Raw genomic sequence first — 27,033 nt, forward strand, 5'->3', positions numbered from 1 at the left:
TTGGCTCCTCCTCTTCTCGCTCCCTCCGGCTGCACTCCAGGGGGATTGGTTCTGTGCTGTATGGGGCCCCGTGATTTCTAACAGCAGTACCGTCACTAGGATAGTGAACTTTTGCATGACAGGTCCTCTTTAACAGGCTACCATTCAGTTATATATATCGGAGATGCATCACATCCCGTATTAATAAATTCCCAATCTATAGAAAGAATCAGTTCTTCTTCTTCTTCTATTATAATAGTTTTTAATCTTAAATACAGAATTTACACTAAATACAGAGAACGCAGGTTCCGCCCCCATTACATCACCGTGCTCCGCCTCCTCCGGCACCGTGGATCGGGGGTCGGTATTTATTTATTGGTGCCCAGAATGTCGGCCAGCATTTTGGTGGCGTGTTGGGACTGTCCAGAGGCGTACTCCTCCAGGCTCCGCCCCATCACTCGGTGTAAGTTATTGGTAAGTTTGGTGATGACGTCCTTGAAGTTACCGTTTCGGCCGGGCAGCACTCCGTTCCCGGTTATATTACTCAGGAAGAACCACAAAACGGGCAAAACGTGGCGCTCCACGGCCTGCGGTTTCCGGGGGTAGACAGAGGATACAAGACCTGGGGGGACAATGGAGAAATGTTGAGGGGTTCATTATAGAAATAATAATAATAATGCGGTGAGAACCCGCCACATAATACAGTATTCGCCTTCAGGGGCGTCTTGTAAATGCCATCAGACGTGGCCTAAAATTTTTGTTAGAGCAACAGCACTATGTGCCTCACCTTGTAGGCTATGAAAGTACCAGTGTTAGTCTTCAAATCAGTCCCAGCCCCCGCTGAACCCCCTGAATTCTAGATGAAGAATTCTGCCCAGGAAGAGATTAAGCTCCACCCAGTGGCATAACCAACAGCCAGAGTGGCCCATGTGGCACCTGGGGTAAAAGGGGGCCCCGTAATTTGTAGTTATGCCCCTAGTCGCCCTTCTGCCGATGCTAAGCAGTGCCCTCAGAGCCCTGGACCAGGAGTAGAAGGGGCCTCATAATTCATAGTTACACACCGCAGGCCCCACCCCTGCTGATGTTAAGCAGTGTCTCAAAGATCCCTGAAGTAGAAGGGGCCTTCATAATTTCTAGTTAAACCCCTGCTGATGCTGAGCAGTCCTACCAGAGCCCGGGATTAGGCGAGGCCCCATAGTTCATAGTTATATACCCTTGGCTCCACCCCCGCTGATGTTAAGCAGTGCCCCTAGATCCTTGGAGTAGGAGAGAGTCCCATTATTTGTAATTACATCCCCTGGCCCCACCCCTGCTGATGCTAAGCAGTGCCCCCCGAGCCATGGAGAAGAAGGTGGCTCCCTAATTTGTGGTTATACCCCTGCTGATGCTAAGCAGTGCCCCCCAGAGCCATGGAGTAGAAGGGGGCTCCCTAATTTGTGGTTACACCCCTGCTGATGCTAAGCAGTGCCCCCCAGAGCCATGGAGTAGAAGGAGGCTCCATAATTTGTGGTTACACCCCTGCTGATGCTAAGCAGTGCCCCCAAAGCCCTGGAGTAGAAGGAGGCTCCATAATTTGTGGTTACACCCCTGCTGATGCTAAGCAGTGCCCCCCAGAGCCATGGAGTAGAAGGGGGCTCCCTAATTTGTGGTTACACCCCTGCTGATGCTAAGCAGTGCCTCCCAGAGCCGTGAAGTAGAAGGGGGCTCCATAATTTGTGGTTACACCCCTGCTGATGCTAAGCAGTGCCCCCCAGAGCCATGGAGTAGAAGGGGGCTCCCTAATTTGTGGTTACACCCTTGCTGATGCTAAGAAGTGCCCCTGAAGCCGTGGAGTAGGAGGCTCCATAATTTGTGGTTACACCCCTGCTGATGCTAAGCAGTGCCCCTCAGATCCCTTTAGAAAAAGAAGCCCCAGAATTCATAGTTGCACCCCTGGCTCCACCAGTGCCCTCAGATCTTTGGATTATTTGTAATTACACCTCTGGCCCCATCCTTACTGATGTTAGGCAGTGCCCCCAGAGCCCTGGACTAGAAGGGGGCTCTATAATTTGTAGTTACACCCCTGCTGATGGTAAGCAGTGTCCCCTGAGCCCGGCATAGAAGGGGCCCCAATATTCCTTGGTTCACCCCTGCTGATGCTAGGCAGTGCCCCACAGAGCCCTGGAGTAGAAGGAGCCCCATAATTCATAGTTACACCCCTGGCCCCACCCCTGCTGATGTTAACCGTTGCCCCCCAGAGCCTCTACTGCCCATTGAAGTGCTGGTATATGACAGTTTAGTGATGGGCGGGGTTTAGCACTGCAGGGGGTGGGGCTTAAAGTGTATGTCTAACCAAAACTTAGAGAAGGAAATCCTGATCAGCTTTTTTCTGTGGCGTGTGCCCGCTGGGGAGATTCACGGCCTATTTGGAAGCCGTTGCTCCACCACCCTCTGAAAAGGGATCCACCATGGATTTTACTCTGAGTCTTCTTGGTGAGCTAAGACTGGCTGTGGATCTTGTTGAGTCAGCAAATTGCAACACTGTACACACAGACTGGGTCATAGGAGGTTTGTCTTCTACACAAAGCGACATTTGAGGCAGAACAGCCGAGGAGCCGTGTGCCGACCGACACAAAGACTTACAGGAACCAGATGGTTGTGTTCTTCCCCTATAAACATGTTGGGGAGGTCAGGCTCCCCATAAATAAAGTATACTATGTGCGTTTGTATCGTGTGATTGTGTCATATGATTGTATTGTTTGTTTGTATCATGTATTTGTATTTTGTGTTTGTATCATATGATTGTATTGTATGTTTGTATTGTATGATGGTGTTGTGTGTTTGTATTGTATGATGGTGTTGTGTGTTTGTATTGTATGTTTGTATTGTATGATGGTGTTGAGTGTTTGTATTGTATGATGGTGTTGTGTGTTTGTATTGTATGATGGTGTTGTATGTTTGTATTGTATGATGGTGTTGTGTGTTTGTATTGTATGATGGTGTTGTATGTTTGTATTGTATGATGGTGTTGTGTGTTTGTATTGTATGATGGTGTTGTGTGTTTGTATTGTATGATGGTGTTGTGTGTTTGTATTGTATGATGGTGTTGTGTGTTTGTATTGTATGATGGTGTTGTGTGTTTGTATTGTATGATGGTGTTGTGTGTTTGTATTGTATGATGGTGTTGTGTGTTTGTATTGTATGGTGGTGTTGTGTGTTTGTATTGTATGGTGGTGTTGTGTGTTTGTATTGTATGGTGGTGTTGTGTGTTTGTATTGTATGATGGTGTTGTGTGTTTGTATTGTATGATGGTGTTGTATGTTTGTATTGTATGATGGTGTTGTGTGTTTGTATTGTATGATGGTGTTGTATGTTTGTATTGTATGATGGTGTTGTATGTTTGTATTGTATGATGGTGTTGTGTGTTTGTATTGTATGATGGTGTTGTGTGTTTGTATTGTATGATGGTGTTGTGTGTTTGTATTGTATGGTGGTGTTGTGTGTTTGTATTGTATGGTGGTGTTGTGTGTTTGTATTGTATGGTGGTGTTGTGTGTTTGTATTGTATGGTGGTGTTGTGTGTTTGTATTGTATGATGGTGTTGTGTGTTTGTATTGTATGATGGTGTTGTGTGTTTGTATTGTATGATGGTGTTGTGTGTTTGTATTGTATGATGGTGTTGTATGTTTGTATTGTATGATGGTGTTGTGTGTTTGTATTGTATGATGGTGTTGTGTGTTTGTATTGTATGATGGTGTTGTGTGTTTGTATTGTATGATGGTGTTGTGTGTTTGTATTGTACGATGGTGTTGTGTGTTTGTATTGTATGATGGTGTTGTATGTTTGTATTGTATGATGGTGTTGTGTGTTTGTATTGTATGATGGTGTTGTGTGTTTGTATTGTATGATGGTGTTGTGTGTTTGTATTGTATGATGGTGTTGTATGTTTGTATTGTATGATGGTGTTGTATGTTTGTATTGTATGATGGTGTTGTATGTTTGTATTGTATGATGGTGTTGTGTGTTTGTATTGTATGATGGTGTTGTGTGTTTGTATTGTATGATGGTGTTGTATGTTTGTATTGTATGATGGTGTTGTGTGTTTGTATTGTATGATGGTGTTGTATGTTTGTTAGGCATTAAAATGAAAACATGCGATCCATAAATGACTGTGTGAGAATTCTTTGGAATACTGTGCAGTACTGGAGAAGATCTGGATAGAGTGGAGAAAAGTCGGAACCTCTGGCAGGTTTTTATTGTTGGCTGTGTCTCCATTGCAGAGGTTTCCCTTCACTTCCTGTCCTGATTAGAGGCGTCACAGGAAGTGAGGAGAAATCACTAGACATGTGCAGAATGAAAAACAATTGTTTTGTTAAATAATTGAATCTAGTTAAATTTGCTAAAATTCGCTTCACTCATTTTCGGAATTTGTTTAGTTTATTGACTTTTCGATTTAAATTTTCCGAATTCTGTTGAATTGAATTCAATTTGGTTGAATTTGGAAAATTTGAATCAGCACTCGAATTTATTCTATTCTAAATTTGAAAGACTGTATTATCTTTCTTTCTATTTTATTCTATTATATTCTTTTCTATTCAAAATTCAAATTTCGGAAGGTGATTATAGTCTATTTGTTTTTGTTTTTTCTCTATTTTATTCTTTCTTGTTTTCAAATAAAATTTTTTATTAATTTTCTATTTGAATTTCGGCTGAATTTTGTTTCATTATTTCGGATCAGTTTAAATTTGTTTCTATTGTAATTTGGAAATTCGGGTTCATCAAATAATGAAAAACGTGTCCGATTCAGAACGCAGCGATCTTCACGTCTCTGGAAGTCGCCCTGACAGAGACGGACAACCAAAACTCTGACAAAGGTTCTTACTTTTCCCTTTCTTGCTATAAAATGATGGAACATGGAACTCTAAAGCCACGGCATCTCCCATGTCTCCATCCTCATTGATTCCCCTTTAATCCTTCCAGTCAATCTACTTCCTGCGTTGAGGCGAGTTACCTGACAATCGTTCGGTCACGTCACTCATGGCGCGGCCGCTGAGGAAGCGGATGCGGCTGGCGAATGGTTGCAGAAGCCACAGATTGTCTGTAATGTAAAAATGATGGTCAATAAAGATTTCCTGTTTGTAGGGAAAGCTGAGAGTTCACGCTTTTCTCTCCTTTCTTTGCCGCTAATCTGCAGTCTCTCCCCGCTAATCTGCGTCTCTCCCCGCCCCCGACTACATCACGCTGTCTGACAGCAGAAGAAGAGTTCAAGTCAAACGCAACCTTCTCCATTCTAACGCAGCGCTGCACAAATGCATGCGTCCCAATGCAGGCCGCAGTGGTCGGCAAGGAAAGGCTTTGTTGGACTTGCTTTGCCTGCAATCCAAATTCCCCTCAATTGGAGCCACTGCATGCAAAGAAATGCAACGCAAAATCCAAACGCAGCCTCTGAACTGTCATCTAAATGCAGCCCCCCCCCCCGCCCTGAGCAGGAACATCGATTTAGAATTAGAGTTACTAGGCTGTAGTCAGCCAGAGCTAGATTGATAGTTCGTCGTTCTTGGAACTCTCTGGTATTCGTTTGCTTCTGCCTGCTGCTGGGTAGTGCCCCCGAGAATGGTGTGGGGGGCGGCACTAATCATGGAGTGTGGGAGGATGTAGATGGCTGACTGGACCTCTTAGGCCCGCTGCCTGGGTAGAGTGACCATTTGTTTGGATAGAGGCCAAGGATTGGGACTTGGTGAGGTAAGTGAGGGGTAAAAGCACCATGGAAGAACTCAACTTCAATCCGGGTATCTGAGAAACTGGACAGACGCTTTGCCCCTGACTGCAGTGTGGTGGTCTCTCCCCTAGGAGGCGGTCACTGAACTATTTAGTATCTAATTTCACAGAATGTTGGGTTGACTTAAAGGTTCTCAATCTGTGAAGGCTGTAAGTACTTTTTGCCACTCTCCTGGTGACAGTTAAGTCCATGGGTGTCCTATACCCCAGCCCTCTCCTTCGGCAGTATTGGGTGAAATCCAATAAACTCCTTATTTGGTCTAAAAACTGACCATCTGTTCACACCGCTTCACTCCTACTGAGGACTAGACCTTGGTGTGAATGCTAACCTGCCCCGCACCTGAGGTTCCTAATATAACTTTGGGGGTCATGGGGTAGCAACATACACTACTCCATTAAGGACTAGTCCTGGGGCTGAAAAGCTGGTCTGATGTTCTTCACTTATCTTTGGAGGTCATGGAATTGCTACATACACTACTCCATTGAGGTCTAGGTCTGGGGGTGAAATACTGGCCTGACCTGCATTTGAGGTTCCTCATATGTCTTTGGGGGTCATGGGGTGGCAACACACACACTACTCCATTGAGGACTAGACCTGGGGGTAAAAAGCTGGTCTGATGTTCTTCACTTATCTTTGGAGGTCATGGAATTGCTACATACACTACTTCATTGAGGACTAGGCCTGGGGGTGAAATACTGGCCTGCCCTGCATTTGAGGTTCCTCATATGTCTTTGGGGGTTATGGTGCTGCAACATACACTACTCCACTGAAGACTAAACCTAGGAGGTGAAATGCTAGCCTGAGGTTCCTTATATGTCTTTGGGGGTCATGGCGTTGCAACATATAATACTATATTGAGAACTAAATGTAGAGGTGAAATGCCAAGTCCATGGGTGTCCTATGCCCCAGCCCTCTCCTTCGGGAGTATTGGGTGAAACGTAATGAACTCTTTATTTGGTCTAAAAACTGACCGTCTGTTCACACTGCTTCACTCCTGCTGAGGACTAGACCTTGGCGTGAATGCTAACCTGCCCTGCACCTGAGGTTCCTAATATACCTTTGGGGGTCATGGGGTAGCAACATACACTACTCCATTAAGGACTAGTCCTGGGGGTGAAATGCTGGTCTGAGGTTCTTCATATGTCTTTGGAGTTCATGGGGTAGCAACATACACTACTCCATTGAGTACTAGACCTAGGGTTGAAATGCTGGCCTGACCAGCATTTGAGGTTCCTCATATGTATTTGGGGGTCATGGGGTGGCAACACACACACTACTCCATTGAGGACTAGACCTGGGGGTAAATAGCTGGTCTGAGGTTCTTCACATATCTTTGGGGGTCATGGAATTGCTACATACACTACTCCATTGAGAACTAGATCTGGGGGTGAAATACTGGCCTGACCAGCATTTGAGGTTCCTCATATGTATTTGGGGGTCATGGGGTGGCAACACACACACTACTCCATTGAGGACTAGACCTGGGGGTAAATAGCTGGTCTGAGGTTCTTCACATATCTTTGGGGGTCATGGAATTGCTACATACACTACTCCATTGAGAACTAGATCTGGGGGTGAAATACTGGCCTGACCAGCATTTGAGGTTCCTCATATGTATTTGGGGGTCATGGGGTGGCAACACACACACTACTCCATTGAGGACTAGACCTGGGGGTAAATAGCTGGTCTGAGGTTCTTCACATATCTTTGGGGGTCATGGAATTGCTACATACACTACTCCATTGAGGACTAGGTCTGGGGGTGAAATACTGGCCTGCCCCGCATTTGAGGTTCATCGTATGTCCTTGGGGGTTATGGTGCTGCAACATACACTACTCCACTGAAGACTAAACCTAGGAGGTGAAATGCTAGCCTGAGGTTCCTTATATGTCTTTGGGGGTCATGGGGTTACAACATATACTACTCCATTGAGAACTAAATGCAGAGGTGAAATGTTGGCCTGAGGTTCCTCATATACCCTTGGAGGTCATGAGGTTGCTACATACTCTACTCCATTGAAGTCAATGAGAATTTATTCATCCCAAAAAATGTGAGAAGAGTGTTTGCAAGAAAAGGAAAAAACCCCAATAAAGGTTACCGGCTATAACGCCAGGAATGATGAATATAGGATGGAGGAGGACGGTCCTCTTTATCGGGAAGGAAGAGTACCGGATACAGTCAGCAATGATTTACCTATATTTTTAATGAGTGTGTCCAGGACGGTCACTGCGGCCGTGTAGATACCGGTGTGCTTGGAGTTCAGGTTGTCCGTGACGACGGTCACCATAGGGACTAACACATGGTGCAGACTGTCCTTCAGAATCGGGATCATGACCACCGCAGACTCCAGAGCGTACTGATTGACCTTCTTGTTGGCATCCTGCATCCTCGGGTTAAAGGCATCAAATATCTGTGAATATAATAAAAATAAGATGTAATAAAATGACGGTTGTTGGCGAGGATCCTGTATAATATGAATCGGTTTCATGAAGTTATGAGAATTTGGAACAAAGTTCATTTACTAAACATTTCCACAGCCACCTATAATCTCCCAGTGATCAGCTTGTGACGTTCCTCCTACACACCTTCTATAGGAGTCTTCCATTATAGCGTCCCCATTACCCTTGGAAATTCACCTTCCCCATACTAGGGGTCTATTTGTCAAGGTTGTCTCTTAAAATTCCCAAGACTTTCACGTAAGATTCACTCATGTCTCTAATGGAATCCTATGTGGGAAATATTTGAACCTTGGGTGAAAGTTGTGAGAATCTTGGGTGAAAACATTAACCCTTTCAGCCTCCACATCCATATACCTCTTTTGGGTCAGAGCGGTTTTTAGCAGCTTCGTATAAATGGTAAAGGTACCTGTGTTGGTCTTCAAATCGGTCCCTGAAGAATCCCTTGGATCCTAGACCAGGACTTCTGCCCAAGAAGAGAATAAGCCCCACCCCCTGCTGAGGATAAGTACTTGCCCCAGAGGCTCTACTGCCCACTAAAGTGCTGGCATTTGACAAGGGGCAGGATTTGGCCTTCATGAGGGAAGGGCTTATGCCTCGTACACACGGTTGGATTTTCCGATGGGAAATGTTGGATGTGAGCTTGTTGGCTGAAAGTCGGACCGTGTGTACGCTCCATCGGACATTTGTTGTTGGACTTTTTCTGTCAACAAATGTTGGCTAGCAGGTTCTCAAATTTTCCACCAACAAAACTTTGTTGTGGGAATTTCCGATCGTGTGTGCACAAGTCTGACGCACAAAAGTTCACGCACGCCCGGAATCAAGTATGAGCCGGAAGCGCCAGGTCTTGTAAAACTAGCGTTGGTAATGGCGAGATCACATGACTATAGAACTTCTTTTTTATCAGCTCGTCGTACATCTTGTACGCCACTACGTTCGGAATTGTTGGCCGACATTTGTGTGCCGTGTGCAGGGGCGGACTGACCATTCGGGCACTCGGGCTCTGCCCAAGGACCCATGCCACTAAGGGGCCCCATCAGAGTTGCCAGCCTTAATAAAACCAGCGACAGTATGTAAAAATCTGTGTTTTTTTTAAATCCCAAGATTATAGCTGCCCCGCCTCTCCAGTACCTTTTCAGTGTGTGTGTGTATGTGTATTCTGTGTGTGTATATTGTGTGTCTGTGTGTATATACTGTATGTGTGTGTATACTGTGTGGCCCCATAATCTTCTCCTATTGCCCGGGGCCCCATAATCTTCTCCTATTGCCCGGGGGCCCCATAATCTTCTCCTATTGCCCGGGGGCCCCATGAGTTGTCAGTCCGTCCCTGGCCGTGTGTATACAAGACAAGTTGGAGCCGCGGTTTTGTTGTGGGGAAGTGCGATGGTGTGGACGGGGCATTCCAGTATAACTCCAGCCAAATCTATTCTTTTTTATTTGGATAGATTAGGGAAAGGTTGGATTCCTCTGCCAAGTTTTCATTGCTGAGATTCTTGAATGGAGCGGCTTGGAGAAGATACGAAATGTCTTGAAGATTACAGAAGAGCCGGATTGGAATGTGATTGGTCACTACAGACCTCATTGGTGGTCATGCTACAACAGATTCTTCAGCAAAGTGAATAGGAATGAGTAATTACACAACTATAGTCACAGGAAACAATGTTTCTTTTTTTATAAAATAAAGGCTTATTGAGTAGGTAGGTTACAGAGCAGGGTGCTCCACAATAGCAGAGGTTACGGAGGTAAGTGTATACAGGATAACAAATGATCTACAATGTATAACAAGATGCCAATAATGTTTCTCCTGCAGAACTAAACTGATCAGAAGCCTCTTATCTCATTGATCGTTATTTCTAAATCGTTCTTTTTTTCTGCTTCTCCACTTACTGGAGTGATGTTGGAGGTGACAAACCTCACGTTGTTCTTGCAGCGCTCCAGGGGAAGCGTCACTCCCTCCATTTTGCTTTGATATTCCTTAGCGGAGAGAAGTTTGCTGAGCTCCTTCAGTTGCTCCGTCACTTCCGCTGCCCGGACCGGCGGCCTTCCAGGGACCGGGGATTCCTGTGCTTCTGCTTCCACATCTGCAGGTCTGGTAATGCTACAGAAAAAAAAAATAATATGTTTTATTTATTCCAAACTGATCCTCAGGATCCAGAGAGAGGACAAGTTCTCATATGTCATAGCTGTCCATGGCTGTCCATAGCTGTCCATGGCTGTCCATAGCTGTCCATGGCTGTCCATGGCTGTCCATAGCTGTCCATGGCTGTCCATGGCTGTCCATAGCTGTCCATGGCTGTCCATAGCTGTCCATGGCTGTCCATGGCTGTCCATGGCTGTCCATAGCTGTCCATAGCTGTCCATAGCTGTCCATAGCTGTCCATGGCTGTCCATAGCTGTCCATGACGTTCCCTCCAGGGACAATGCAGGCTGCACACCAAGGCCCCCATTATAAAGATGGAGCAACTTTGCAGTGTCCAAGGGAATCTCCTCCCTGCTATAAATATATATATATATACACAGTGCCTTGCGAAAGTATTCGGCCCCCTTGAACTTTTCAACCTTTTGCCACATTTCAGGCTTCAAACATAAAGATATAAAATGTTTATTTTTTGTGAAGAATCACCAACAAGTGGGACACAATTGTGAAGTGGAACGAAATCTATTGGATTTTTGAAACTTTTTTAACTAATAAAAAAATGAAAAGTGGGGCGTGCAAAATTATTCGGCCCCTTTGTGTTAATACTTTGTAGAGCCACCTTTTGCTGCGATTACAGCTGCAAGTCGCTTGGGGTGTCTCTATCAGTTTTTGCACATCGAGAGACTGAAATTCTTGCCCATTCTTCCTTGCAAAACAGCTGGAGCTCAGTGAGGTTAGATGGAGAACGTTTGTGAACAGCAGTTTTCAGCTCTTTCCACAGATTCTCAATTGGATTCAGGTCTGGACTTTGGACTTGGCCATTCTAACACCTGGATACGTTTATTTGTGAACCATTCCTTTGTAGATTTTGCTGTATGTTTGGGATCATTGTCTTGTTGGAAGATAAATCTCCGTCCCAGTTTCAGGTCTTTTGCAGACTCCAACAGGTTTTCATCCAGAATGGTCCTGTATTTGGCTGCATCCATCTTCCCCTCAATTTTAACCATCTTCCCTGTCCCTGCTGAAGAAAAGCAGGCCCAAACCATGATGCTGCCACCACCATGTGTGACAGTGGGGATGGTGTGTTGAGGGTGATGAGCTGTGTTGCTTTTATGCCAAACATATCGTTTTGCATTGTGGGCAAAAAGTTGGATTTTGGTTTCATGTGACCAGAGCACCTTCTTCCACATGTTTGGTGCGTCTCCCAGGTGGCTTGTGGCAAACTTTAGACGAGACTTTTTATGGATATTTTTGAGAAATGGCTTTCTTCTTGCCACTCTTCCATAAAGGGCAGATTTGTGCAGTGTACGACTGATTGTTGTCCTATGGACAGACTCTCCCACCTCAGCTGTAGTTCTCTGCAGTTCATCCAGAGTGATCATGGGCCTCTTGGCTGCATCTCTGATCAGTCTTCTCCTTGTCTGAGCTGAAAGTTTAGAGGGACGGCCAGGTCTTGGTAGATTTGCAGTGGTCTGATACTCCTTCCATTTCAAAATGATCGCTTGCACAGTGCTCCTTGGGATGTTTAAAGCTTGGGAAATCTTTTTGTATCCAAATCCGGCTTTAAACTTCTCCACAACAGTATTACGGACCTGCCTGGTGTGTTCCTTGGTCTTCATGATGCTCTCTGCGCTTTCAACAGAACCCTGAGACTATCACAGAGCAGGTGCATTTATACAGAGACTTGATTACACACAGGTGGATTGTATTTATCACCATCAGTCATTTAGGACAACATTGGATCATTCAGAGATCCTCGCTGAACTTCTGGAGTGAGTTTGCTGCACTGAAAGTAAAGGGGCCGAATAATTTTGCACGCCCCACTTTTCAGTTTTTTATTTGCTAAAAAAGTTTAAAATATCTAATAGATTTCGTTCCACTTCACAATTGTGTCCCACTTGTTGGTGATTCTTCACAAAAAATTAAAATTTTATATCTTTATGTTTGAAGCCTGAAATGTGGCAAAAGGTTGAAAAGTTCAAGGGGGCCGAATACTTTCGCAAGGCACTGTATATATATGTATATACACACACACACACACTTTACCTTTCCTCTGGTTGCTGGACATCCTGGGCCATCACGGTGGCGCTATTCTTCTGAGGAGGACGCTGGCTTCTAGCGGACGGGATCTCGGAGATGCTGTCACTCAGCTCCTGGAATAATCATCATATCATGTATTATAAAGTTTGTGTAAAACAAGGATCTCCAAACTGCGGCCCGTGGGCCGGATGTGGGCACTATCCCTCCCAATGATACCAGAGATGGGAAACAAATTCTCTCACTGACACCAATGATTATTTTACTCCCGCTGACCACCAAGCCTGTGCCATTGATTACTCCCTCCGATGCCGGGGCATTTTCTGTACCCATTGGCCACAGTCCGGCCCCCTTCACATTTGAAGGGCAGTAAGCTGGCACTTTGTTTTTAGAACATTTGGAGACCCCTGGTGTAAAACCTGAAATATGAGGCATATGAGGCACATCACACAGCTCACATACTTTCTGCTTCACGGTGGCGATGAGGTCGCGGAGCTCATGTGATGGGATCAAACGTTCCATCTGCACCTCGAACTTGGGATGAGCCATGACCAGGCTGAACATCCGACGTCCGTAAAACCTGCAATACGGGTGATCATTATTACAATGTGTGGAATACACTCAGGACTGTAGGTGGGGGAGGTGGTCACTTAAATCCTCCCTCCGCCCCCCCCCCCCCTTCAGTCTTGCACAGTTGTAGTGGCTCTCATGGACTGGAATGTCTTACTCTGATGTCACTGCACACTGTGAGCTTCTCACAATGGGCATTAAAAGCTGCAGAAAGTCAGATAAACCCTGCCTCATTTCCTAAGAGGAGGACATCCAGTGTCCCTGGCCCCACACCCTTTGAATTTTCTTTGGATTCGGGGGGGGCGGTCTGCAGGGGGAGGAGGGGAGGTACATGGGGGAATCAGATGTGGTCAGCACAGGGAGGGGGGTCAGTACGGTGGGATGGTGGGAGGACAATTACAGAACGATGCACTGTGTCTGTGTCTCTCCCTCCAGCAGCTAAAAGCTGGCAGGAGGGAGAGGAGAGAAAACAGCTTTTCGCTGCTGAAGGGAGAGACACAGACACAGTGCATCGTTCTGTACTTGTCCTTCTAGCCCTCCGTGCCAATTCTCTGGGCCCTCCTGTGTTCCTGGGCCCCCTACAGGAGGCCTGGTGGTACCCCTTATCGGCGGCCCTGATGGCATGTGTGAGTTGCCCTGGGCAGAGGAAAAGGGGCCCCTCCAAGGAAGGGAGCTATAAAATAATCCCATAATAAGTCAAAGTCCATCAAATGGCATGGGTGGGAGGGTGACATCTGTATGAAAGTACCTGGTGTCCTGCTGTCCATCCTGAACCAGTCTGACGAGGGTGCGGAGGAAGGTGTCTGTACTTTCTCTGGTTCCACACAGAAGTTTCTGGGCCCCCAGGAGCTCCATCACCCTGAGCAGATGTTTGGCCGTACATTTCCTCACTGCGCTGTTTCGGTGACTGTGGAGGAGAACGGCACAAATTACAACCTCAGGAGACCACAATGGGCATCAACGTCTCCTTATACCTCTATGGTGCCCCAAGAGATGGCAACATTTAATGGGCACAGCTTTGCCAGTGTGCCCGGGCTCCTCATGTAAATGGCTCTTTTGGAACGCCAATCCCCCCCCCCCAGGCTCTCAGCATCCTTATACTGCAATGCTAGAGTTACACCTCCAAGTGGACCTATTTTGTTCACATTAAAAGATACCGACAGGGACAACATGTGCAAAAAAAGGCTTGTTTTACCACTTATTGGCTTCTCAAGAAACAAGCTGCCAGAAAGGTAAGTATATGTAGGCAAGGCCACTTAGAAATCATGGGGCTCCATATATCCTTCCTGATGAGGCCCCCCAACCTCGCCTACAAAGGGGTGTAGCAGAACAGCAGCACTGACTTTATCCACCTACGCCCCAGAAATGAAAAAAAAAAAGTCCCTCTTCTGCTTCCACCTCCTGGGCCCCTCTATTGATGGTAATTGAAGCCCTGGTAAGGGAGCAGAAGCGGGGATGTGATCTAGTAAAATCTATTTGTTCACTTAGGAACAATAAATGTGTCGATCGATATTCCTTCTTTGTTCTCCTTTCAGCAGCCTCTTATCATACGGATCAGCTTGTAATGCCGCATTTTCAGGGTCCAGTGTTTTGCGGGAGCTTGCGCTGGTTAGCGCCTCATAGAGCAGCTGGGGGGGTTAGCGGGTGAGCCAGGCTCCTCCCACCTGCCCCCGCCCCCCTCGCCATCTCCCGGGTGTGCCGCAGTGTGGATTTCTATCAGCAAAAAAATAAAAAAATAAAAGAGAAAAATTCTATATATTGAAATGCAGTTTGTTTAATGGAAGTGATGTAGAATCTCTCAGTAGTCGTGTAATAAAATAATTATCTCTTGTGTCACCTTTTCTAGATGTGTGTTTTATTTTCATGTGCGGGGACACCGTGTCCTGTAAGTGGCCAGAAACAGATCCTCGTCCGATCGACACCGACGGGCTCTGATTCTGGACACTCCATAATTCAGAAAAATTAGGGGTGCTGAAACCGAAAATGCAGGATGCACTTAGTGGAAAACCGAAAACCTTTATTTTTATATACAATTGTGTTATATTTGACTTATTAAATTGAGGATATTAATTAATATGAGGTTATTGTTGCCCATTATTGGCACCTTTTTACTGCAAGAAAAGCTCTGGAAAAATGCAGTCTGCAGTCTCTGACCGTCTCTTGTATCGTGTCCTCTCTGACCGTCTCTTGTATCGTGTCCTCTCTGACCGTCTCTTGCATCGTGTCCTCTCTGACCGTCTCTTGTATCGTGTCCTCTCTGACCGTCTCTTGTATCGTGTCCTCTCTGGCCGTCTCTTGTATCGTGTCCTCTCTGACCGTCTCTTGTATCGTGTCCTCTCTGACCGTCTCTTGTATCGTGTCCTCTCTGGCCGTCTCTTGCATCGTGTCCTCAGTCTATTGACCGTCTCTTGCATCGTGTCCTCAGTCTATTGACCGTCTCTTGCATCGTGTCCTCAGTCTATTGACCGTCTCTTGCATCGTGTCCTCAGTCTATTGACCGTCTCTTGCATCGTGTCCTCAGTCTATTGACCGTCTCTTGCATCGTGTCCTCAGTCTATTGACCGTCTCTTGCATCGTGTCCTCAGTCTATTGACCGTCTCTTGCATCGTGTCCTCAGTCTATTGACCGTCTCTTGCATCGTGTCCTCAGTCTCTGACCGTCTCTTGCATCGTGTCCTCAGTCTATTGACCGTCTCTTGCATCGTGTCCTCAGTCTATTGACCGTCTCTTGCATCGTGTCCTCAGTCTATTGACCGTCTCTTGCATCGTGTCCTCTCTGACCGTCTCTTGCATCGTGTCCTCAGTCTCTGTCTCTTGCATCGTGTCCTCAGTCTCTGACCGTCTCTTGCATCGTGTCCTCAGTCTATTGATCGTCTCTTGCATCGTGTCCTCTCTGACCGTCTCTTGCATCGTGTCCTCAGTCTCTGTCTCTTGCATCGTGTCCTCAGTCTCTGACCGTCTCTTGCATCGTGTCCTCAGTCTCTGTCTCTTGCATCGTGTCCTCAGTCTCTGACCGTCTCTTGCATCATGTCCTCAGTCTCTGACCGTCTCATGCATCGTGTCCTCAGTCTCTGACCGTCTCTTGCATCGTGTCCTCAGTCTCTGACCGTCTCTTGCATCGTGTCCTCAGTCTATTGACCTTCTCTTGCATCGTGTCTGCAGCCTTACTTAAATATCAGCGCCCATCAGAGGCAGCCTACCAGTGTCTGGGTCGTTTAGAGCGGCGATTTCCCGCTGTGTCATGGAGCTGGATTTGAATTTCTCGGGCCGGGAGGCCGCAGTAACGAAGTCCCACCTCCTGTGATGGACGTCACACTGTTTACATTTGCCGCCACTGGATGTGTGTGCCGTCTATTGACACTTTGGGCCTAATCTGGAGATTTTCACTTAAGGGTGTACTGATTTTTGTTGCCAGCAGTTTAGACATGAATGGCTGTGTGTTGAGTTATTTTGAGGGGACAGGAAATTTACACTGTTATACAAGCTGTACACTCACTACTTTACATTGTAGACAAGTGTCATTTCTTCAGTGTTGTCACATGAAAAGAGAGAAGAAATGTCACTGAGGGGGTGTACTTACTTTTGTCACATACTGCATATACTGTACACTCACCGGCCACTTTATTATTTCCTCCTTGCTAGTAGCAGGTCGGACCCCCTTTATTAGATTCCCTATTGGTAGCAATTTTCACCCGTGACCTCAATGTTGGGGGTTATAAGTCCACAGATGGATGTCTGTATTGCTAGGACCCCCCACTCAGGTCACCAACCAATACCCCCCCCACAGAAATCCGGAGCACGGAACCCCACACATCATGGGGGGACTGACACCAATTATTCCCATCACCATGACGATGATAAACAATCACTGATCAAATTCTATGATGAAATATTGGAAATCAATCTACCTTGTTATTTACTTAACCACTTGCTTACTGGGCACTTAAACCCCCCTCCTGCCCAGACCAATTTTCAGCTTTCAGCGCTGATGCACTTTGAATGACAATTACGCGGTCATACAACACTGTACCCAAATGAAATTTTTATCATTTTTTTTCCCACAAATAGAGCTTTCTTTTGGTGGTATTTAATTACAGCTGGGAGATTTATTTTTTGCTAAACAAACAAAAAAAATGCAAAAAAAAAAAAATACATCATGTTTAATAGTTTGTTATAAAATTTTGCAAACAGGTAATTTTTCTCATTCATTGAAGTGCGCTGATGAGGCGGCACTAGTGGGCACTGATAGGCATAGTTAAGGCGGCACCGATGGGCACAGATAAGGCGGCACAGATGGGCACAGATAAGATGGCACGGATGGGTGGCACTAAGGGGCACTGATAGGTACCACTGATAGATGAGACTGATGGGCGGCCCTGCTGAGCACTGATGGGCACTGGTAGATGACACTGATGGGCACGGATATGTGGCACTGGGGTGCAGCACCTTTGTTGAGGCAGGTTGTGGGCACTGCTGGGTGGCACTGTGGGCACTGCAGGGTGGCACTGACGGGGGGGCACTTATTTTTTTATTATGTTCAGTGATGAGGGGGCAGGTGGGCACTGTCCCGATCACGGCCGCCGGTGATCGGCTCTTTTTTTTTCTCCTCGCAGGAATAATAGCCGATTACCGTCTCCGTTATATCACATGATCAGCTGTCATTGGCTGACAGCTGATCACGTGATAAGGGGTCGGGATCGACCCCTTGCTCGGATCAGTGATCAGGCGAGTCTCATAGACTCGCCGATCACAGAGCGTGCCGCGCGCGCCCCTCGTGCACGGGACGACGTCAATAGACGTAGACCTGGCAAAGGAGATCCGCGCTGTAGCCGTCATTCGGCTATAGCACGGGTCTCAAGTGGTTAAAAATACCCCCCCCCCCCCGGTGATAATTACATTACTGAGGGGTGTACTTACTTTTTTCAGCTACTGTACACCCACCGGATTGGACCCCCCATGACAGTAATTATAACCCCCAATATTGGGGTCACTGACAGCAATTACAACCCCCAACATTGAGGTTACTGGTAGAAATTATAACCCCCAACATTGGGGTCACTGGCAGCAATTACAACCCTCAACATTGGGGTCACAAAGTAATTATAACCACCAATTTTGGGGTCACTGGTAGCAATTATAACCCCCAACATTCGGGTCACTGGCACCAATAATTACCAACAACATTGGGGTCACTGGTAGCAATTATAACCCCCAACATTGGGGTCACTGGCAGCAATTATAACCCCCAAAATTGGGTTCACTGGCAGCAATTACAACCCCCAACATTGGGGTCACTGTCAGCAATAATAACCCCCAACATTGGGGTCACTGTCAGCAATAATAACCCCCAACATTGGGGTCACTGACAGCAATTGTAACCTCCAACATTGGGGTCACTGGCAGCAATTTTAACCCCCAACATTGGGGTCACTAGTGGCAATTATAACCCCCAACATTGGGATCACTGGCAGCAATTATAACCCCCAACATTGGGGTCTCTGGAAGAAATTATAATCCCCAACAGTGGGGTCAGTGGTAGCAATTTTATCTCACAACATTGAGGCCACTGGCAGCAATTATAACCCCCAACATTTGGGTCCCTGGTAGTAATTATAACCCCCAACATTGGGGTCCCTGGTAGTAATTATAACCCCCAACATTCGGGTCACTGGCACCAATAATTACCAACAACATTGGGGTCACTGGCAGCAATTATAACCCCCAACATTTGGGTCCCTGGTAGTAATTATAACCCCCAACATTGGGGTCCCTGGTAGTAATTATAACCCCCAACATTGGGGTCACTGGCACCAATAATTACCAACAACATTGAGGCCACTGGCAGCAATTATAACCCCCAACATTTGGGTCCCTGGTAGTAATTATAACCCCCAACATTGGGGTCCCTGGTAGTAATTATAACCCCCAACATTCGGGTCACTGGCACCAATAATTACCAACAACATTGGGGTCACTGGCAGCAATTAAAACTCCAACATTGGGGGCACTGGTAACAATTATAACCCCCAACATTGGGGTCACTCTCAGCAATTATAACTCCAAAATTGGGGTCACTGGAACCAAAGGGTCTGGTATGGATATTTAGGGGGACCCCCACGTCAATTTTTTTTTAAATTTGACACGGGGTTCCCCTTAATATCCATGTCAGACCTGAAGGGCCTGGTAATTGAATTTAGGGGAACCCCCGCGCTTTTTTTTTTTTTTATCAATGAATGAATGAATTGTCGGCTAATACAGAGAACACTCATTGAATGTTCTCTGTATTACAGGAGCCGACAATATAGCCGCAAGTGATTTTAAAAGATTTTTTTTCCTGCAGAAATGACACTTTGTGCAGGGACAGTTCTAAGCACGGGAAACATGCGCCCCTTCACAGGCATACTATAGACACCCCCCAGGTACGAAATTTAAAGGAATATTACACTTTTATTGTTTCACTTTAATCATTATTAAAATCATTGCTCCTGAAAAAACGGCCGTTTTTAAAACTTTTTTTGCATTGATCCATGTCCCCTGGGGCAGGACCCGGGTCCCCAAACACTTTTTAGGACAGTAACCTGCATATTAGCTTTTAAAATTAGCACTTTAGATTGTGAACGTTGGAGTCCCATAGACTTTAATAGGGTTCTAAAGTTCACACGAAGTTTAGGTCTGTTCACAGGTTCTGGTGCGAACCGAACAGGGGGGTGTTCGGCTCATCCCTATTCACAAGCTCCCCCCTGTGTAGTTCTGGGCGGATCCCTCACTTTTCTCATGACCATCCTTACCCCATGAAGGTGAAATCTTCCATGGAGCTCCAGATTGAGGGCGATTGATGGTTATTTTGTATTTCTTCCATTTGTGAATAATCTCTCCAGCACTCGTCTCCTCTCACCAAGCTTCTTGCTGATGGTCTTGTAGCCCATTCCAGCCTTGTGCAGGTCTCCAATCTTCTCCCCGACGTCCTCTGACAGATCTTTGCTCTTCCCCATGATGGTGAGGATTGGAGGGAAGGGATTCTGTGGACAGGCGTCTTCTATACACATAACGAGTTGTCGTTAGGAGAACCTTCTTACATTGACAGGACTAATCTGTGTACCACATGAGCACCTAGTGGAGCCAGTCTGTGGGGGGAGGGGTATTGTTGGTTGGTAGGTGTTTTTTCCCCCACTGTATATATTACATAGCCGGCCTTTCTTCAGCAAAGTTGTGAAGAAGAGCCTAGAAAATACCTGAAAGGTAGCCGAGTGCTCCACCTACTGGCTGACACTGAGAATACAGAACAATCACACCTACCTGCAAGAAATCTATTCTAAGGTGTGTAATAAAATCCATACAAACCCACGACATTCACTTCATTCCTTTACATTTTATCCCATCGCTAATCTGCACTCCACATATAATTCCAGTCTCTGGGGAGAATCTTGGCGATTATGTTGGCCGGGAATCGAACCCGGGTCGTCTGCTTGGAAAGCAGCTGTGCTCACCACTGCACCACCAACACAAAAAGTTGCATGTTTTTGTTGTGTGGGGGGAAACCGGAGTACCCGGGGAAAACCCACGCAAGCACAGGGAGAACATGCAAACTCCAGGCAGATGGTGTCCTGGTCAGGTCTTGAACCGAGGACCCCAGTGCTGCAAGGCTCACCGCTAAGCCTCTGTGCTGCCCCATCTTAATGTGGAACTTCACCTAAAAAGGGAAGTTCCCCTCCTCCTCCTCCTCCCTCGCTCCTCCTCCGCATCTTCAACCTGAACCCTGAAGGGGCGGGGACAGGACACCTCACCTGGGAATGGAAGGCTTGCTCCTAATAGATGGTGGAGACAGTCCACTGACAATACTGCTTTATATTTGTTGTGTCTTCCCGTTCACACAGCACAACTTCAACAACATTCGAAAAATTTCTACTCACCTGTAAAGGGGGAACTCCATGCAAACAAAATGACCTCCAAAATCTATACCAGACCCCCATCCGTGCACCCAGCCTGGCAGGCCAGGAAAGAGGGGGTGAGCATGCACCTCCCCCAACAGGGGCGGGCTGGGCCGGGGGGCAGGGCACCCCCCCCCACCAGCGGACTTATCTAACACCCTCCCCCCCACCAGCCTACTTATCTAACACCCCCCCACCAGCGAAGTTATCTAACTCCCTCCCCCCCTCCAGCGGGCTTATCTAATACCCTCCCCCCCACCAGCGGACTTATCTAACTCCCTCCCCCCCACCAGCCTACTTATCTAACACCCCCCCCCCCCACCAGCGAAGTTATCTAACTCCCTCCCCCCCTCCAGCGGGCTTATCTAACACCCTCCCCCCACCAGCGGACTTATCTAACACCCTCCCCCCCACCAGCGGACTTATCTAACACCCTCCCCCCACCAGCCTACTTATCTAACACCCTCCCCCCCACCAGCGGACTTATCTAACACCCTCCCCCCCACCAGCGGACTGATCTAACACCCTCCTCCCCACCAGCGGACTTATATAACACCTTCCCCCCCACCAGCGGACTTATCTAACACCCTCCCCCCCACCAGCGGACTGATCTAACACCCTCCCCCCCACCAGCGGACTTATCTAACACCCTCCCCCCCACCAGCAGACTTATCTAACACCCTCCCCCCCACCAGTGCACTTTCCCAACCAATCACCCCCTCCGGCATGCACGGCCAGCAGCACAGACACACAGCCACCTCCTAGACCCCCCGGTCAGTGGTGCGGACTGATCTGGGAGGACACCCGCCCGCTGCATGCCTGCCACTTACCCCATCTTAGTGGTGGGTCAGGCAGCAGGTGAATTGCAGCACGATACATATAGGGGGTGGAGAGGAGAGAGGGGGCGGCGCCCTGGTGCCCCTAATGGGCCTGCATTGCATTTTGGTTCTTCTGCTTTGAATGGAGCCCTCAGTGAGCTGATTCGGTGGTTCAATGGGCCACTTGACTGGACTAGCTCTGTGGAAAGAGAAAAAGAAGAGATATTACAGAATGTTACATACGACTATGGCCTTCCATCTACATTAAAGACGTCCCTCAGTTTTCTAGTACTGATCAGTTTATGCCAATTCCCCAAATGTCCATTTATATAAGGTGGTCTTCTCCACAGAAGCAGCTGGCCAGATACTTGGCGGAGGTTTTGGTGTTGGGTAGAGGAACCCTCTCTATATGTTTAGCTAGTGCCATGAGCCAAGTCATCTTAGGTACTGGAGGAGAACAAATGCCATAGAGGAGAACATTACTTTACTGGGATCCCTGAGGGAAGTTAGAGGAACACTTAATGGGATGTCCCAACTGGGCTGACCAACCACTGCCAAGCAAGCCGGAAAACCTTTCCTAATCACTATTCTTCCCCCTGGAAAAAGCACCCCCCCCCCTCCCCCACCTTCCTCATAACACTAGGAAAGGAACATTCATCAAAGATCTGCAACTTTGGAAAATTCCATATGAACTGAGATTTGGTCCCCTCTAAAATGTCCTCCAGATACCAAAAGGTTTTGTTCTCCCTCCTCTAATCCACAACTGCCCCCGTGTATGGGAGATCATACTTCATAGACAGGGGACTTTATCCTAGATAACTATGTAACTACAGGAAAGGATACTTACTATTATGGTCCGGCCATATTCCCGATAATCGGGATGGATCTCAGAAAGTTTATGAATAGTCCAGCATTGTGAGTCTGTTGTGTGGTTGTGTCAGGCCGGGATGAAGTTGGGTATGCATCCTCAGTGACCATAGCTTGTTCTTCACTCCTGTAAGAGAAATTGGAAGGTAAATCATTTGCTACTAAAGTTATGAGATGTTGTAAAATGTCATTAGAAGGACTGGGAGAGATCATTTGTGAGCCTGGACTGATGTGCCGGGCCAAGAAGGAAGCAAGCATGGCCGCTGCCTTGGTGGTGTATTGGAGTCTTGCCTCCCCCTTTCCTCTGCCACCTTCTGGCCAGAAAATAAGGAACCCTCCATGGACATGGCTGAATATTGCCCATGCGGGGGTCTAGTCTGTGTTTCCAGGGAAAAAGAGATAGCTCCTCATACGGCTAGAAGGAACATGACAATGTAGCCATTTTATCCTTAAACTAGGCTTCTTGGCCGTATACAACTTAACTAAAAAACATGTACAATGAATCCCCAGGACATAATAACACTGTTTGTACTCGGCACTCCTAACCCCACACCCAAATATACACCTAGGGGAATACATTAGTATCTGGATCTTCAGCATAATCTGCAATGCCATTAATGGCTGGATGGAAGGACATTATATGGTCCTACTGCATAGGTGGCAGACCTGGCTCTCTTGTTATTTCTTCATAAAGTGAGCTGCTGGTAGTTACATATTTCACCACTAATCATCATCATCTAACCAAGAGGCTCTTCTCACTTTTCCCCACCAGACATTTCTCTTCCAGTGACTGGAATTCGTATCATGGGCTCATGGGACTTGTCATCTCCAGTCATTAGTGATTGGCCTCGTCCAATAATCCAGAACATCAAATGATCATCTGGATCCCAAATCAGTTTAGAGAAATCGGGAAACCAACTGAATGATAATTGCAGTTTGGTTACCATGGACACCAACACTTTACATAATTCATTTACCATTAGGGGAATCTTAGATGAGCTTTGTGCAAAGAATACAATATAACCTTTCCATTAAGAGTAGCAAAAATCCCTCCCATGACCCTGTTTTTCCAATTTTACTATCACTACAGATTATCCTCCAGATCTAAAGATCAGTGCCCCATCATTGGTGATGTCACATTGTACAAAGGAAATTCCAATGAAGAAACTTACGTGTTGATTGTAGATCTGCTGCTTGTATGGAATTCCTCATCATCGAGGTGTATCATTATGTCGGCGGGTTCTGATGGTAGGACAGCGGGGATCTCAGACTCAATCCAAAACTAAAGTAAAAAAAAGTCATATTCATTATCATAGAAGCTCCAGGATGACATAAAACAGATCTATCATATAACATCCTTCAGTTCAAAGCAGGTAAAGCAATAGATGATTTCTGATTGGTTGGTAGAAGTTTCTGCATTTCTCCCATTGCTTGACTGATTAAGCTGAAGAGGAAATAGTTTGATCCAGGGAATTGCGACAACTGCCTGTGTGAGGTCACCGAGGAATCTGTCTGTCTTTATGAGACAAAACTGCCCCCCGATCCCTGACCGCAGTTTTTTTTTTGCCTTCCTCTGAAACAAACTGTTACTGTTTTTGGTCCACTTGCCAACCAGCCGCCGTCATTATACTGCGGCAGGCCGGCACGATCCCGCGAGCCGTCGTCACTGTACGTCGGCTCCTTTAAACTGGATATCAGGCATGCGCGTGCCTGCTGCATTGCAGGGGGGTGGCAATGCTCGTGGCCGACAGACGCGATGACCGCACAAGATCGTGGGCACGAGAGGCAGAACAGGGATGTGTCTGTGTGTATTAAGGGAAGATATTTGCCAGCACACCATGGAACGACATAAATAGCGTCCAAACGGGTAAAACACTCAAATCCCTGTTTTGTGAGGAGAGGAGAGGCAGATCGTGAGTCCCTAATAGCTTGGAACCACGATCTGTCATCTACTATAGTCAGTCCCCTCCCCCCACAGTTAGAACACACACTAGGGAACACAGTTAACCCCTTGATTGCCCCCTAGTGTTAACCCCTTCCCTGCCAGTGACATTTACACAGTAATCAGTGCATTTTTATAGCACTGATCGCTGTATAATTGTCAATGGTTTCAAAAATGTGTCAAAAGTGTCCGATGTGTCCGTCGTAATGTCGCAGTCCCGATAAAAATCCCAGATCGTTGCCATTATCGGTCAAAAAAAAACAACAATAATAAAAATGCTATAAATCTATCCCCTATTTTGCAGACGCGATAACTTTTGCGCAAACCAATCAATATACGCTTATTGCGATTTTTAATACCAAAAATATGTAGAAGAATTCATATCGGCCTAAACTGAGGAAAAATTTGCTTTTCTTACCAAAAATGGGGAATATTTATTATAGCAAAAAGTACAAAATATTGTTTTTTTTTTTTTCAAAATTGTCTTTCTTTTTTTGCTTATAGCGCAAAAAATAAAAACCGCAGGCGTGGTCAAATACCACCAAAACAAAGCTCTATTTGTGGGGAAAAAAGAATGTCAATTTTGTTTGGGTGCAACGTCGCACGAGCACGCAGTTGTCAGTTAAAGCAACGCAGTGCCGAATCGCAAAAAATGGCCTGGTCATTGAGCAGCCAAATTTTCCAGGGCTGAAGTGGTTAAACACTGAACCAGACAGAGGTGAGTCTTTTCAGCCATGTAAGAAGGATAGAGGATACTTACTTCATCCAGGCGGGGACGATTCCTGCTTCTGCTCAGACCAGATTCAACATTAAAGGCATCTTCGAGGTCTAATATTATGTCGGCGGGTTCTGATGGTAGGACAGCGGGCATCTCAGACTCAATCCAAAACTAAAGTAAAAAAAAGTCATATTGATTATCATAGAAGCTCCAGGATGACATAAAACAGATCTATCATATAACATCCTTCAGTTCAAAGCAGGTGAAGCAATAGATGATTTCTGATTGGTTGGTAGAAGTTTCTGCATTTCTCCCATTGCTTGACTGATTAAGCTGAAGAGGAAATAGTTTGATCCAGGGAATTGCGACAACTGCCTGTGTGAGGTCACCAAGGAATCTATCTTTATGAGACAAAACTGCCCCCCCATCCCTGACCGCAGTTTTTTTTTGCCTTCCTCTGGAACAAACTGTTACTGATTTTGGTCCACTTGCCAACCAGCCACCGTCATTATACTGCGGCAGGTCGGCACGATCCCGCGAGCCGTCGTCACTGTACATCGCCTCCTTTAAACGGGATAGCAGGCATGCGTGTGCCCGCTGCATTGCACGGGGGTGCCAATGCTCAAGACCGGCAGACGCGATGACCGCACAAGATCGTTGGCACGAGAGGCAGAACAGGGATGTCTGTGTGTAAAGGGAAGATATTTGCCAGCACACCATGGAACGACATAAATAGCGTCCAAACGGGTAAAACACACAAATCCCTGTTCTGTGAGGAGAGGAGAGGCAGATCATGAGTCCTAATAGCTTGGAACCACGATCTGTCATCTACTATAGTCAGTCCCCTCCCCCCACAGTTAGAACACACAGTAGGGAACACAGTTAACCCCTTGATTGCCCCCTAGTGTTAACCCCTTCACTGCCAGTGACATTTACACAGTAATCAGTGCGTTTTTATAGCACTGATCGCTGTATAATTGTCAATGGTTTAAAAAATGTGTCAAAAGTGTTCGATGTGTCGTAATGTCGCAGTCCCGATAAAAATGGCAGATCGCCGCCATAACCGGTAAAAAAAAAAAAAAACAATAATAAAAATGCTATAAATCTATTCCCTATTTTGCAGACGCGATAACTTTCCTATATTTCACTCGGATATATTGTCTTTAGGTACGGAGCCTTCCTGCCGCTCATTCCTCCACTATCCAACAATGAAGGAAGGATCACCTTCTATATAGTCCATTCATTGCCTTCCTGTATGGTTATATCTGCTCTAGATCTAATCTATCTGATCATTGGAGGAGCTCTGCCTACTGATCACTTCTATGGATTTCCATATGAGGGACATGAGAAGGTCCCCCAACAATCTCTGTTGCCTATATCTGGGCGTGTCTATAACATACGGATATTTTATACCCAACCAGCATAATATCCTCCTACTGATGTGTAATCCTCCATGAAGGCAATGTCCCCCCTTCACTTTATATATTCTATATGCAAGAACATGTACTTACCTGTCTGTCTCTGCCTTCATCAGGGCCGACTTCCCATTGATCCCCGTATCTTTGATTGTCCATCGCGGCTTTTCTTGCCCACACTTTCTCTAGGAGTTCTCTTTTCCTTCCTGTTGTCAGCTGCTTTCCTTCTTTCTCCCAGTATGCCTTCAGTGCATGGGCTTTCTGGAAAAGTCTTCTCTCCTCTTTCTTCAGCTGCAGGTCTGTCTGCTCCTCCACCTTACCCTCCTCCATCTGGGCTTTTCTTGCCCGAACTTTCTGCAGAAGCTCTCGTTTTCTTTCTGTTGTCAGCTGCTTTCCTTCCTTCTCCCAGT

At 46.4% G+C, this 27,033-nt stretch overlaps 1 protein-coding gene and 1 non-coding gene across 2 annotated transcripts; both read right to left on the reverse strand.

Moving 5' to 3' along the window:
- LOC143973706 (TOG array regulator of axonemal microtubules protein 2-like) lies at window positions 1-26,782 on the reverse strand. Its single transcript, XM_077474557.1, has 11 exons — window positions 26,720-26,782; window positions 25,251-25,379; window positions 23,721-23,830; window positions 23,308-23,547; window positions 13,685-13,843; window positions 12,829-12,946; window positions 12,376-12,482; window positions 10,080-10,290; window positions 7,930-8,146; window positions 4,969-5,055; window positions 1-601 (listed from the first exon to the last, which is right to left on the reverse strand). Exons 1-11 carry the CDS (start codon window positions 26,780-26,782, stop codon window positions 348-350), a joined length of 1,695 nt encoding a protein of 564 aa, XP_077330683.1. The 3' UTR covers window positions 1-347.
- TRNAG-UCC (transfer RNA glycine (anticodon UCC)) lies at window positions 20,368-20,439 on the reverse strand. The gene has a single exon. It is a non-coding gene; the product is annotated as a tRNA-Gly (tRNA).
- Window positions 26,783-27,033: the final 251 nt, after the last annotated feature.

The sequence above is a fragment of the Lithobates pipiens genome, unplaced genomic scaffold (assembly GCF_037356315.1).
Source record: "Lithobates pipiens isolate NorthernLeopardFrog02 unplaced genomic scaffold, aLitPip1_a1.2 Scaffold_93, whole genome shotgun sequence".
Lineage (NCBI taxonomy): Eukaryota > Metazoa > Chordata > Amphibia > Anura > Ranidae > Lithobates > Lithobates pipiens.